Source organism: Pimephales promelas, chromosome 14 (genome assembly GCF_988280905.1).
Source record: "Pimephales promelas chromosome 14, fPimPro1.hap1.1, whole genome shotgun sequence".
NCBI lineage: Eukaryota > Metazoa > Chordata > Actinopteri > Cypriniformes > Leuciscidae > Pimephales > Pimephales promelas.
In genome coordinates, this window is record NC_142782.1 from 2,937,501 (window position 1) to 2,949,806 (window position 12,306).

The 12,306-nt window shown below is 34.5% G+C and overlaps 1 protein-coding gene across 2 annotated transcripts in view; it reads left to right on the forward strand.

Annotated features, from left to right (window-relative positions):
* Window positions 1-12,306, forward strand: part of vps13a (vacuolar protein sorting 13 homolog A) — a 108,384-nt gene that overhangs the window by 44,940 nt on the left and 51,138 nt on the right. Inside the window, exons 50-56 of one of the 2 annotated variants that reach the window (XM_039674912.2) lie at window positions 1,013-1,144; window positions 1,234-1,367; window positions 3,989-4,075; window positions 6,824-6,950; window positions 7,081-7,310; window positions 8,784-8,937; window positions 9,745-9,891. In XM_039674912.2, coding sequence (XP_039530846.2) covers window positions 1,013-1,144; window positions 1,234-1,367; window positions 3,989-4,075; window positions 6,824-6,950; window positions 7,081-7,310; window positions 8,784-8,937; window positions 9,745-9,891 — 1,011 coding nt within the window. The remainder of the gene's footprint in view (window positions 1-1,012; window positions 1,145-1,233; window positions 1,368-3,988; window positions 4,076-6,823; window positions 6,951-7,080; window positions 7,311-8,783; window positions 8,938-9,744; window positions 9,892-12,306) is intronic. The other variant, XM_039674914.2, reaches the window with a different exon arrangement.

Here is a 12,306-nt window from a genome sequence, read left to right on the forward strand (position 1 = left end):
GTGATTATATACAGTCAAACCAAAAATGATTCAGACACCAGATATCATTTATGATATTCTTTTACTAGTAGGTGTAGGACACTATAGTTAATTTATTAGTGAGGATAGCAAAATAAAGTAAACTGTGACATATTATACCCAATAATTCTTCATACAGTGACTACCGGTAAAAAATTGGGGCCAAAGATGATTCACACACTTTGACCGGATCATGTTTTGCTGAAGTGTTTTTTCTTTAATTGCTAAATTGACCTTTTTACACACAGACTGAACAACATAAAGCATTGCTTGGTGATTGGTTGAGCTAAACTGGTATTCTCTAATTGTGTAGTTAAAATGAACAGCTGACAGATGATCAACATAATTCATGTGTGAGAACGTCTAACAGAAGGACGGACAAAACCAGTGAAATATAAACTGATTCGATAACCGAGTTCTTGTCATTTTTTTTTGGACTATTTTCTAAACTATAGCGAATAAACTGTGATAATGTGAGAAATTTTGAAGGTGTCTGAGTCTAAATTTTGTTTTGACTGTGTGTTTTTATATATATATATATATATATATATATATATATTAGTGCTGTCAAACGAGTAAAATATTTAATCGCATTGATGTCAGTTAACTCAGGATTAATCGCAATTAATCACACATTTTTCGACATTCTAAATGTCTCTTGATTTCTTTTTGTTCCATTCTTTTTTTTCTCATTTTAATGCTCTTATCAACATGGAAAAGTGGATCGGCTTGCTTTGTGCAAATGTTTTTTTTATTGAAAACAACATTGGCATATACAGTGTTCTAGCCATTGAAATGAATGGGTTTCATAGCGCTGTGCATTTCCTGTTGCGAAATGATGTGAAAAAAAAAACGACAAAGTTTGCTAGGCCAAAAAGGCAGTTAATCGCGCGATAAAAAAAATTTACGGTGTTAAAATGGGTTTGCGTTAAGGCCGTTAATAACGCGTTAAACTGACAGCCCTAATATATTTATCTGTCTGTCTGCTCCTTAGGCTGCCGTTCCATTCTGGCCAGAAAAAGACTCAAAGAAACTCAAAGTGAAAGTGGAGGGCTGTCAATCATCGCCGCAAGCATTTGACTTCCACCAACCAGAGAACTGCCTGTTGCTGCACCTGGACAAAACTGTGAGTTAGTGTTTCCCACACACACACACTGAGATACACAAACACACTCGCCCTCAACTCATCCCTTTCTTGTTTCCTCTCGGTTCTAGTTGGGTGGCATTATTGTGGACGTGAACCTGACAGAACATTCGGCTGTGATCCGGTTCTCTGATTACCACGATGGGGCCGCTCCGTTCCTCCTCATCAACCACACTAAAGACGAGACGCTACAGTTCCATCAGAGGTGAGATCCACCAGATCAGAGTTTTCCAGAGTTTAAAGACAACATCTGGGACCACAATAAGGATTGTCCGATGGTCCTGGGTCAGTTGCTTTTGGTCCTGTTCATCATGTACTGTGTGATTTTATTGATGAAATGAACATTGTATATGTGAATTCTTCTGAACGAATGTTAGATACAATTTAATTTAATTAAGGCTGTCAATTTAAGGCGTATATTAACATTTAATTAAAATAAAAAGACTTAGTTATGGGAAAAATTACACTGTAAAATCATTAACGCATTTAATACAGACACGAGTGCAAATGTGAGATTCATTTTATACAACAGTTCAATAAATTGTGTTATATTTTAGACACAATGTTGTCTGCATTTTCGCAATTTTGCCAACAGAAATATTACCTATAAAGCCAGAGCAGAAGTGTGTGTGTCTCTGAGCAACACACAGAGGTGCTTCGTTTCTGAATGAATCCCAGTGTTGAGCAAATCAATCGGGTGAACCCATGATCCAATGGCCCATTCATAAAGAGAGCCATTTACATCATTCCTGAATCAATCAGACATTTGAACGAATCGAATGAATGACTGACTCAATGACTTGACCTGCGTCTCAATGTCCAGTCTATCCATCCTAAATAGTATGTGCGATTAGAATAAGTGTGTGTTGAAGAGAGTATGCCACAAAGTGTGGATCCTTGCTCACTTTAACAGCTAATATTGCCCACAATCCATTGCGCTTTGGAAGAAGATTCAGTTCAGAACTACAAACACAAAGAAAAAAGTGTTAAAAACTGCAAAACATGGCTGATGTGCGAAATAGATTTGTTGATTATTAGTCACTCTAAAAGGGGTTAGAGTGACTAATAATCAACATTTAAGCTTATAAAAAATATGTTTATTAATATGTCAGTAATTATCAACTACAACGTGAACTTTTCTAAAGATCCGTTTGAGCATTAACTTCTAAATGCAACATTATGCATGAATATGAGGAGAGTCTCAGGGCTATTTGATGCTTTTGTCATTTAACACAATAATGACTTTAAATGATCATTTAGGGGTAATTTGCATATTTGAAGTGAAATTAATTAGATTCATTAATCACCACGTCGTTTAATAAATTAGAAGAAATAAAATTAATCGCTTGATAGTCCTAAATACAGTACAATAATTCATGCATGGGCAGGGAAAATAATATTTCAGTGAATAATAAATTCTACTGTGTTATTTTTAGCTGAATGTAATCAAATAAAATAAAGAAATCAATTATCCATGTTTTAATTAAAAATTAAAAGTGTTACTAAATTGACAAATTTATTTAACTAATGTTTTAAAATTTACTTAAATATAAAAAAAATTAAATGCAATATTTAAATGATATTTGAGTTAATAATATCAATTACTAAATTGACAAATTTATTTAAATAACTGTTTTAAAATTTAATTAATTATATAAAAAAATTTAAATGCAATATTTAAATAATATTTGAGTTAATAATATCAATTACTAAATTGACAAATTTATTTAACTAACTGTTTTAAAATGTAATTAATTATATAAAAAAAGTAAATGCAATATTTAAATAATATTTGAGTTAATAATATCAATTACTAAATTGACAAATTTATTTAACTAACTGTTTTAAAGTTTAATTAATTATATAAAAAATGTAAATGCAATATTTAAATAATATTTGAGTTAATAATATCAATTACTAAATTGACAAATTTATTTAACTAACTGTTTTAAAATGTAATTAATTATATAAAAAAAGTAAATGCAATATTTAAATAATATTTGAGTTAATAATATCAATTACTAAATTGACAAATTTATTTAACTAACTGTTTTAAAGTTTAATTAATTATATAAAAAATGTAAATGCAATATTTAAATAATATTTGAGTTAATAATATCAATTACTAAATTGACAAATTTATTTAACTAACTGTTTTAAAGTTTAATTAATTATATAAAAAATGTAAATGCAATATTTAAATAATATTTGAGTTAATAATATCAATTACTAAATTGACAAATTTATTTAACTAACTGTTTTAAAGTTTAATTAATTATTTTAAAAAAATGTAAATGCAATATTTAAATAATATTTGAGTTAATAATATCAATTACTAAATTGACAAATGTATTTAACTAACTGTTTTAAAATTTAATTAATTATATAAAACAATTTAAATGCAATATTTAAATAATATTTGAGTTAATAATATCAATTATTAAAATTGACAAATTTATTTAACTAACTGTTTTAAAATTTAATTAATTATATAAAAAAAATTAAATGCAATATTTAAATAATATTTGAGTTAATAATATTAATAATAAAATTAGTTTAAAATGCCATTGAATAGACGGGAGCAGCCAGTGAACCTTCAACCGAATCTGAGGCCACTTTCAAGGTTTTGTTGTTGTTGTTCATATAATTTTGCGTTTTCATACTTGTTATTGTCTTGTCTACTTTCTAGAGTTTAAATCTTTTGTTAATGCAGTGCACATGAAACCCAAGTGTCCGTCCTCTGAAACTTTACGCTACAGTCTGTATGAGGTTTTTAATCGCTTTAATTGTCTGTTTTGTTTGGTTTTATGTTTCTTTCCCTTGTAGCACCAGGAAGCAGAAATGTCCTACTTGGGTTCAGAATGATATATTGGATATCTCTTTATCACTGGGGGAAGAGACCGATTCCCTCTGGTACACACACACACATAAACACTCACACAGAGAAAGTGATATTGGCTGTGAAACTATTTCTTTTCCTTGCAATCTTACGCAGGATCTGGTGAAGGGAGACGCACGACTCCATGCAAAACACTTTATGAATACAATTTTCTTCTTTAACTTATTTTTCTTCCACAGCTTTTAAGGTTGGAGTCTGAACTGAATCTTGCGCTAATCGTTTGCCTCTTCTGATGCTTTTATTTTGTGGACAGGAAAATGAAATAAGCCAACTCTCTTCCTGATTCTGCGCGCACAGCTTCATTTCTATTTGCTAACAAATGAACCGTTTTGTGTCTTAGTGGAACATTTTCTGATGAAGTACAGAGCATGAATAATTATCTTTTTTTCTCTATTTGGACAATTAAAGGGATCGTTCACCCCAAAAGTCAGTAATGACCCTCCCTCATGTTGTTCAACCCCGTAAGAGGTTAGCTTTTTTTTAGGTTAGCTTTTAATCATGTTTATTTTATTTTACTGTGTATTATGTCTCTTTGTGTGTTGAATCTTTGCAATTTTAATTGTTTTTGCACAGCGCTTTTGCGAAGTACATTTAAAGGCGCTATAGAAATTAAAGGTTATTATTATTATTTATTTAAGGGATTGAAACTGGCCAGCCCAGAAAGTTATTAAAGACATCATTAAAATAGTCTGAGTGACTACAGCGGCTCAATCTTACGTTTATCATGTGCACAAAAATCAAACAAAACTAACGAATTTTCTTAACTATTCATTTTCTTCTTTGGGCATCGAATGATTTCACGTAGTGAAACTACGCAAAGCTTCTGTGTTGTACATCACACGCATCACACACATGACCAAAGTCGGCCAATAGCGAGCCTGCGTGTGACGTACAACATAGAAGCTGCGCAGGAAAGAAAACGAATAGTTGAATAAATTAATTTTGTTTATTTTTTTGCGCACAAAAACTATTCTCGTCGCTTGATAAACTTAAAGGTCCCGTTCTTCGTGATCCCATGTTTCAAACTTGAGTTAGTGTGTAATGTTGTTGTTAATATCTGTAAAATTATAAAGCTCAAAGTTGAATGCCAAGCGAGATATTTTATTTAACAGAAGTAGCCTACATCGAACGGCCCGTTTGGACTACATCCCTCTACTTCCTTCTTTAATGACGTCAGTAGAGCAGTTTTTCGACCTCAACTCGCGCACTTCTTATAACTTACCGTGTTTCCTCAGCTCTTACGGTGATTTTCTGAAGTAAAACTGACGCTTCATCTTTTGTGTGATGTACAATAAACTTTATTAAACTCATCAGTATATGTTTGATCATCATTCGGACCTGGTCCGAAACAGCAGACTTGTAGGCTACTAATAAATAATGGATACATACAAGCAGACGACAATAACCGTAATTAAACTACTAAACTATACCTGTTCCATCTCTATACAGCACTCTGACGCTCTAGGCATTATTGTCCGACTGGAAATGAACACCGTTACTGAGAGTTTCTGATATTATCGTCATTCCGTGAGATGAAGTTGTCGCTCGTGAAGCTCCGCCCCCTGTGCCGGCAGCAGCAGCAGCAGCTCATTTGCATTTAAAGGGCACACACTAAAACACCGTGTTTTTCTGAGCCCCAAAAAATGACAATTTAAACTTGCTGTAAAAAATGATCTGTTGGGTATTTTGAGCTGAAACTTCACATACACATTCTGGGGACATCAGAGACTTATTTTACATCTTGTGAAAAGGGGCATAATACGGGACCTTTAAGGTTGAGCCACTGATGGACTATTTTAACAATGTCTTTAATAACTTTCTGGGCTGGCCAGTTTCAATCCCTTAGAAGACTATAGAGGAGTTATCCAGCTCTCGGATTTAATCAAAAATATCTTAATTTGTGTTCTGAAGATGAACGAAAGTCTTACAGGGTTGAACAACATGAGGGAGAGTAAATACTGACAGAGTTTACATGTTGGGGTGAACTAACGCTTTAATTATTGTGACTTTGGCTGCTGTTAAAGGGAAGTTGAGCTGCCTGTGCTGTGTATGAAGTGCAGATTACTGTTATTTCTGTGATTTCTATATGCTTTAAAAACACCTGAGCTGATGGCTGCTGCATAATTTCAACTTTATCTCTCAAATTATAAAGTGTAACTTGTGAAAGTGTCTCACATTCATATAGTCTACACAAACTCTGTTGCATAAACTTATCTTTTTTATCTTTTCTTTTTTTGCAATACACACTACCATTTAAAAGTTTGGGCTCTGTAAAAAAAAGTTTTATTGAGCAGTCTCTTTTGCTCATCAAAGCTGCATTTATTTGATACAAAATACAGTATTATTGTGAAATATGATGAGCATTTAAAATAACTTTTTTCTATTTGAATATTTTTTAAACTTCAAAGCTGAAATGACTCCAGTCTTCAGTGTCACATGATCCTTCAGAAATCAGTCAAATATGATGATTTGATGTTGAAAACAGTTACAATAATTGTGTCTTATTAATGGAAAGTAACATTATAAATGTCTTTACTGGCACGTTTAATTATTTAATTAATTCTTGCTGAGTAAAAGTATTAATTTGCTATGGAAAAAAAAAATCATACCCAAACATACTTTTGGCGGTTGTGTGTTTTCACGTTTCACTGTGATTTTTTGTTTTTATTGTTCTGTACAGATTTTGTTGCAATTTTTGGATGTTTTTGTGTGATGTTTGGTCCAGTGTAAGTCAGTCTGAACTAATGATGTGATTCTGGCAGCTCTCAGATAGAAATGGATGTACTGGGTCCAGGACAGGCCGTCTACTACACTTGGGCTGAACCCACCGGCTCAAGGATCCTGAGCTGGACATGGGGCAAGTTCAAAGGAGAGCTGAAGAGTGAAGAGGTGAGAACTATATAAACCAGGGTTAATAATCCCTTGCAATATTAACACACTTTATGGACTCAATCTTGCAGTTGATTGAAGACGTGACGCTGAATGCTCATCTGGGTCTCTGTTTTCGTTTGCTCTATAGGACCAGTTGTTGGATGTGAACAAGGAGGGAAAGTTTTTCGTCATGTCATTTTATGAAGGCCTCCAGCGTGTGGCACTTTTCACCACAGAGCGGCGTGTCTACAAGAAGATTTGCGAGAGCGAGAAAATTGAGCTGGCTGAACAGGAAATCAGCATCGCGTTACAGAACATGGGCATTTCACTGGTCAACAACACCACCAGCCAAGAGGTGGCTTTCATTGGCATTACCAGGTACTGCTGGGTGTCATGTTGGCAACGAAAATGCTTAATGTTAAGCATGTTTAAAGGGATAGTTCACTTTGAAATTAATTTTTGATACGTTTTATCTTACCTCAAGGGCATCCAAGATGTAGTTGTCTTTGTTTCCGCAGTAGTTTCAATTTTGATATTTTTAGGTCAAACCGTTCTTGTCTGTCAGTCATATAATGGAGGTCTATGGTCACCACCTCAAAGAGCATGCACAGAGAAGTCCAGATTAAACATGATTTAATGACTCATAAATGTAAGTACACATTGATGGCCTAAGACACGAAACGAGCGGTTTGTGTGAGAAAACTAACAGTATTTATATTGTTTTTACCTCTTATAATCACAGCCACGTCCAAGTGATAGTAACAAGAGGTAAAAACTATATAAATACTGTTCGTTTTCTCACACAAACCGCTCGTTTCGTGTCTTAGGCCATCAATGTTTACTTACATTTACGAGTCACTAAATCATGTTTAATTTGGACTTCTCTGTGCATGCTCTTTGAGGTGGTGACCATAGACCTCCATTATATGACTGACAGACAAGAACGGTTTGACCTAAAAATATCAAAATTGAAAATACTGTGGAAACAAAGACACCTACATCTTGGATGCCCTTGAGGTAAGATAAAACATATAAAAAATTAATTTCAAAGTCAACTATCCCTTTAAGGCACTTTCAGACCAAGAACAATAACTATAAAGATAAATATAATGATAACTAGCGTCCACACCAACCTATGTGGGGGGAAAAAGTGAACTTGTACTGTACTTCAAATCTTAAAAGTATATATTTTTTAAAAACTACTTGAAGGTCACACAATATTACTGAAATAAAAGGCCACTTAAGTGTACTATAATTCTTACACTTAAATAAACTAAATTAAAAAGTGCAATCATTTGTAATAATGTCAGAATTAAATATTTTACTTAAAAGTACATTTAAAAATAATCTTTTGCTGTGCTTCATTATATTTTTATCTGTAGTGTTATTCATTATTTATTTGATGTTGATATATTTTAAATTGCAACGGCATTATTACAAATGTAATTTTTATGTATTCTTTTGAAAAATATACTTCTTTTTTGCAAAGTAATGCACAATACTATTTTGTTTATTATAAGTGCTCTGCGATTTTGTCGTCTGCCACTTTTAAAAGCTCAAGCCCTTTAAAGTCAGGTGGATTCTAATTGGCTGTCACTGTTTTTATCAGCTCATCAGATATTAATCAACGTGATTTTAACGATATTGTTCCTTTGTGTTTTTTTTTGATAGAGTTGTGGTCTGAGCTCTGCTATTCTCATAGAATTACGACTATTAAAGCTTTATATTTGCTGTTATAATTATTGTCCTTGGTGTAAACAGCCCTTTAAGATGGTGTTGGTAAGAGAAAAAGATATTTTGCTTACAGAAATGGATCAAGTTAACTCAAGTTTGTGTGTGTGTGTTGGTCAGTTCTGATGTGGTGTGGGAAACGAAGCCTAAGAAGCGGAGCCGATGGAAGGTTTTGAGTGTTAAGGATGCTGCGATGTTGGAGCAACACTACAGAGATTATATGGAGAGCGGTCCAGTGGACAGCAGCATCATTGACCTACAGAACGACTACCAGGTTTGTGCATATAGAAACCAATTATAGCCCTACTGGACGTAAATCTTCTCAAATTATTATGAGACGTCTCAAATTATTATAAGACGTCTTCTCAAAATATTTATTTAACTAAAATAAACATTGCATTTTGCTTTCAATTTTGTTATACATGCGTTATTTGCTATTTTTAGTCTTAAAGGGTTAGTTCACCCAAAAACGAACATTATGTCATTAATGACTCAAGCCCGTCAGACCTCCGTTCATCTCCAGAGTTTAAGATATTTTAGATTTAGTCAGAGAGTTGTCTGTCCCTCCATTGTAAATGTGTGTACGGTATACTGTCCTTGTCCAGAAAGGAAATAAAGACATCAGCCGCGTCTTACATCAGCAGCGCCACTGAACACGGTTCCACAACTGAACCGGAAGACAACACAATGCTGAATAAAGTTGAAGTTTTTGTTATTTTTGGACCAAAATGTATTTTCGATGCTTCAAAACATTGTAACTAACCCACTGATGTCACATGACTATTTTGATGATGTCTTTATTTCCTTTCTGGACAAGGACAGTATACCGCACACACATTTCCAATGGAGGGACAGAAAGCTCTCGGACTAAATCTAAAATATCTTAAACTGTGTTCTGGAGATGAACGGAGGTCTTACGGGTTTGAGTCATTAATAACATCATTTTCAGTTTTTGGGTGAAATATCCCTTTAAGAGTTAATATATAACGGGCATTATTAAGTTGCAAAATAACACAGACTGCAAGAAGAAGAGAAGCATGCTTGTTTTAATGCATCTCTGGCTGTGCCGTATGTCCATCAGGTGTTGTTTGCTGCAAATGGGTTGGACATGAGGATAATGCAGCCCTTTGATGCTCCTCTCAGGAGGAACTTCCTGCCAGCACTAAAGGTGGAGTACAGCGTCTCCGCCCGTCAGAAAACCTACCGCGTCCAGATCAACAGGATTCAGGTCTGTTTCACACCCAGTAAAGCAATCGACATAGCTTAGGGCGTTTCCCAGAGCTAAGTTGATCTTAGAGAGCATTGGTGGCAATGGTCTTAGGCTCATATTGCCTTTGGGAAACACATCCCAGGGGTGCGTTTGTCCCTAAAGCATCGTTAGTCAACTATGGTCCCAAGTTCCGTTGTTATCAGCAGTTCAACAAGTCGGTGTTTCCCAAAACCATCGTTCCAATGAGCATTCGCAAACTGCATCGTAGAGTTGTGTGTGTTTGGAACAACAGTTTCTTGTTTGCATTAGTGTTGTTTTTGCCGGCCTGTTTTAATTTTAGTTTTAGTCTAGTCTTTGTGTCAAGCTGACATTTTAGTTTTTATTAGTTTTAGTCACGTTCATACTCTTTTTAGTCTAGTCTAGTTTTAGTCGACGAAAAACAGTCTAGTTTTAGTCGATGAAAATTGTTTTTAGGCTCTTTTTATTAGGCAATTCTATTTAACCCAGTCAAAATATAAGTAGCCTGCCTAGTATAGGCTAGCCTATAGACGAAGACCAAAATTTTCTTTTAGCCAAACCCATTTCAAACAATCTTATCTTCTTATTATCTTCGTATATTATTGTTACCTTATAGACTCAAGAATACATCCATTCCAGACACGGAAGACGCTCTGAATTGAATTTACAACATATTTATTTTACCAACCAAACAAGTTAGAAATAGCCTACACATATGATGAAATGAAAGTTTTTCCAAATGTCATTTCTTCTTTTTCTCCCAAAGACGAATCCCTTTCTCTGTGTCGGACTTGACTTTGTTTTTTGTTGTCGTTTATGCTAACGCCTGTATCAGCCCTTCAACTCCAAATGGTCATTGGGGAAAGAGGGGGTGTGAAACAGTAAAGCACATGTCTTTGTTCATTTCAGATATCTTGGATTATTTTCAAATCCTACAATTGAATCTGAAAATAAAACAAAAATATAGCTGCGAGCAGCGATTGCGGGCCCAAGCCGGTGGCACCGCAACCCCGATGCCTTTAGTTACCCAAAGGCACCGGGATGGTGGTACCGCCGGCTTTGGCGCTTTATCGCTGCTCACATCTATATTTATATTTAATATAAAGCCGGTGGCACCGCCACCTTGGTGCCTTTAGGGTTATTCTGTACGACGTGTAAAAACGTAACCCCCGCTTTGACTATCAAAAAGAAGTGTATTGTAGAGCTTGCATCAATGCGGACTCGATGCGCTGTGCGCTGTAACTCCATGTGGCTTTAAGCGCATCATTCTCCACTCGGGATGCGCATAAGCGTTTTGTGCCACACTGTACTGAGCCTTTCATATCATAATGCAGTGACGCAATGACAGATTATTAATTGCCTTTCTTGTTCTGTTCTATCTATTATATGTTGATAATAGATAGGACAGAGCACTAAAAACCTCAAACAAAGCACTAAAAACTTAAGCTGTTTGCTGTGTAGTCTGAGAATGAGCTGTTTGATTTGCACCCTCTTCCTCTTCACTGTCCTCCATAAAAACCAGCTATTCAGGTCCATGTTGTTCTAGAAAGTTTGTATGTTGCTGCCTCAATTAACATCTCTGCTATACATTTAAAACATGGCTATATCTAAAATAATTTATCTTTTTGATTTTTGTTATCTTGTTTTTCATGAATATTTTACAACAATACAAAGAGCAATGTGTATTTTCCATTAATATAGTTTGTAATGGCTTTTTTTGTCATAGATTATAATCATATATTTTTTGGATTTGTTATTTATCTTTATAATGAAGTTGTCTGTATTAAGTAGATTGTGTTTAACACACACAAGAGTGATTTATTAGTTCAACACATAGTTATAGAAATTCTACTTTATCTAAAAAAAACCCTGCACTTTATACACACACACACACACACACACACACACACACACACACACACACACACACACATACCTACTTAACCACAATGTGAGGACGTATGACTGGGAACCCTACCTTTAGGGACACCCCTTTCCAGCGCCGGCCCGAGCCTTTTGGGGGCCCTAAGCAGAATTTGATTTGGGGGCCCCTCCCACGACGCGGAGTCACCTGTGTTTGACGATTATTGACATAAATGTCACGCAAAAATGATACATTATAAATGAATACACTTAATGAGGTTATGTAATAAAAAAATAGATGCCTACTTAAATAAAAAAGTTTGAAAACAGTCTTAAAACTGTCTCAAAACATATACAATAAATTATTTGCTAAAATTATGACAAAACTGAGAAATTAGAAACGTAAGAGCAATGATACTTTGGCCTATCCTCCTGGGACCCAGGAATAGACTTTTGTCCACTGTAGTGGACATTATATTTTAGTGTATTTCTCTGACACCATGCATGTCACATTTTTTTTTCTGGATGTCCTGTAAAGAGCACATTCAGGGC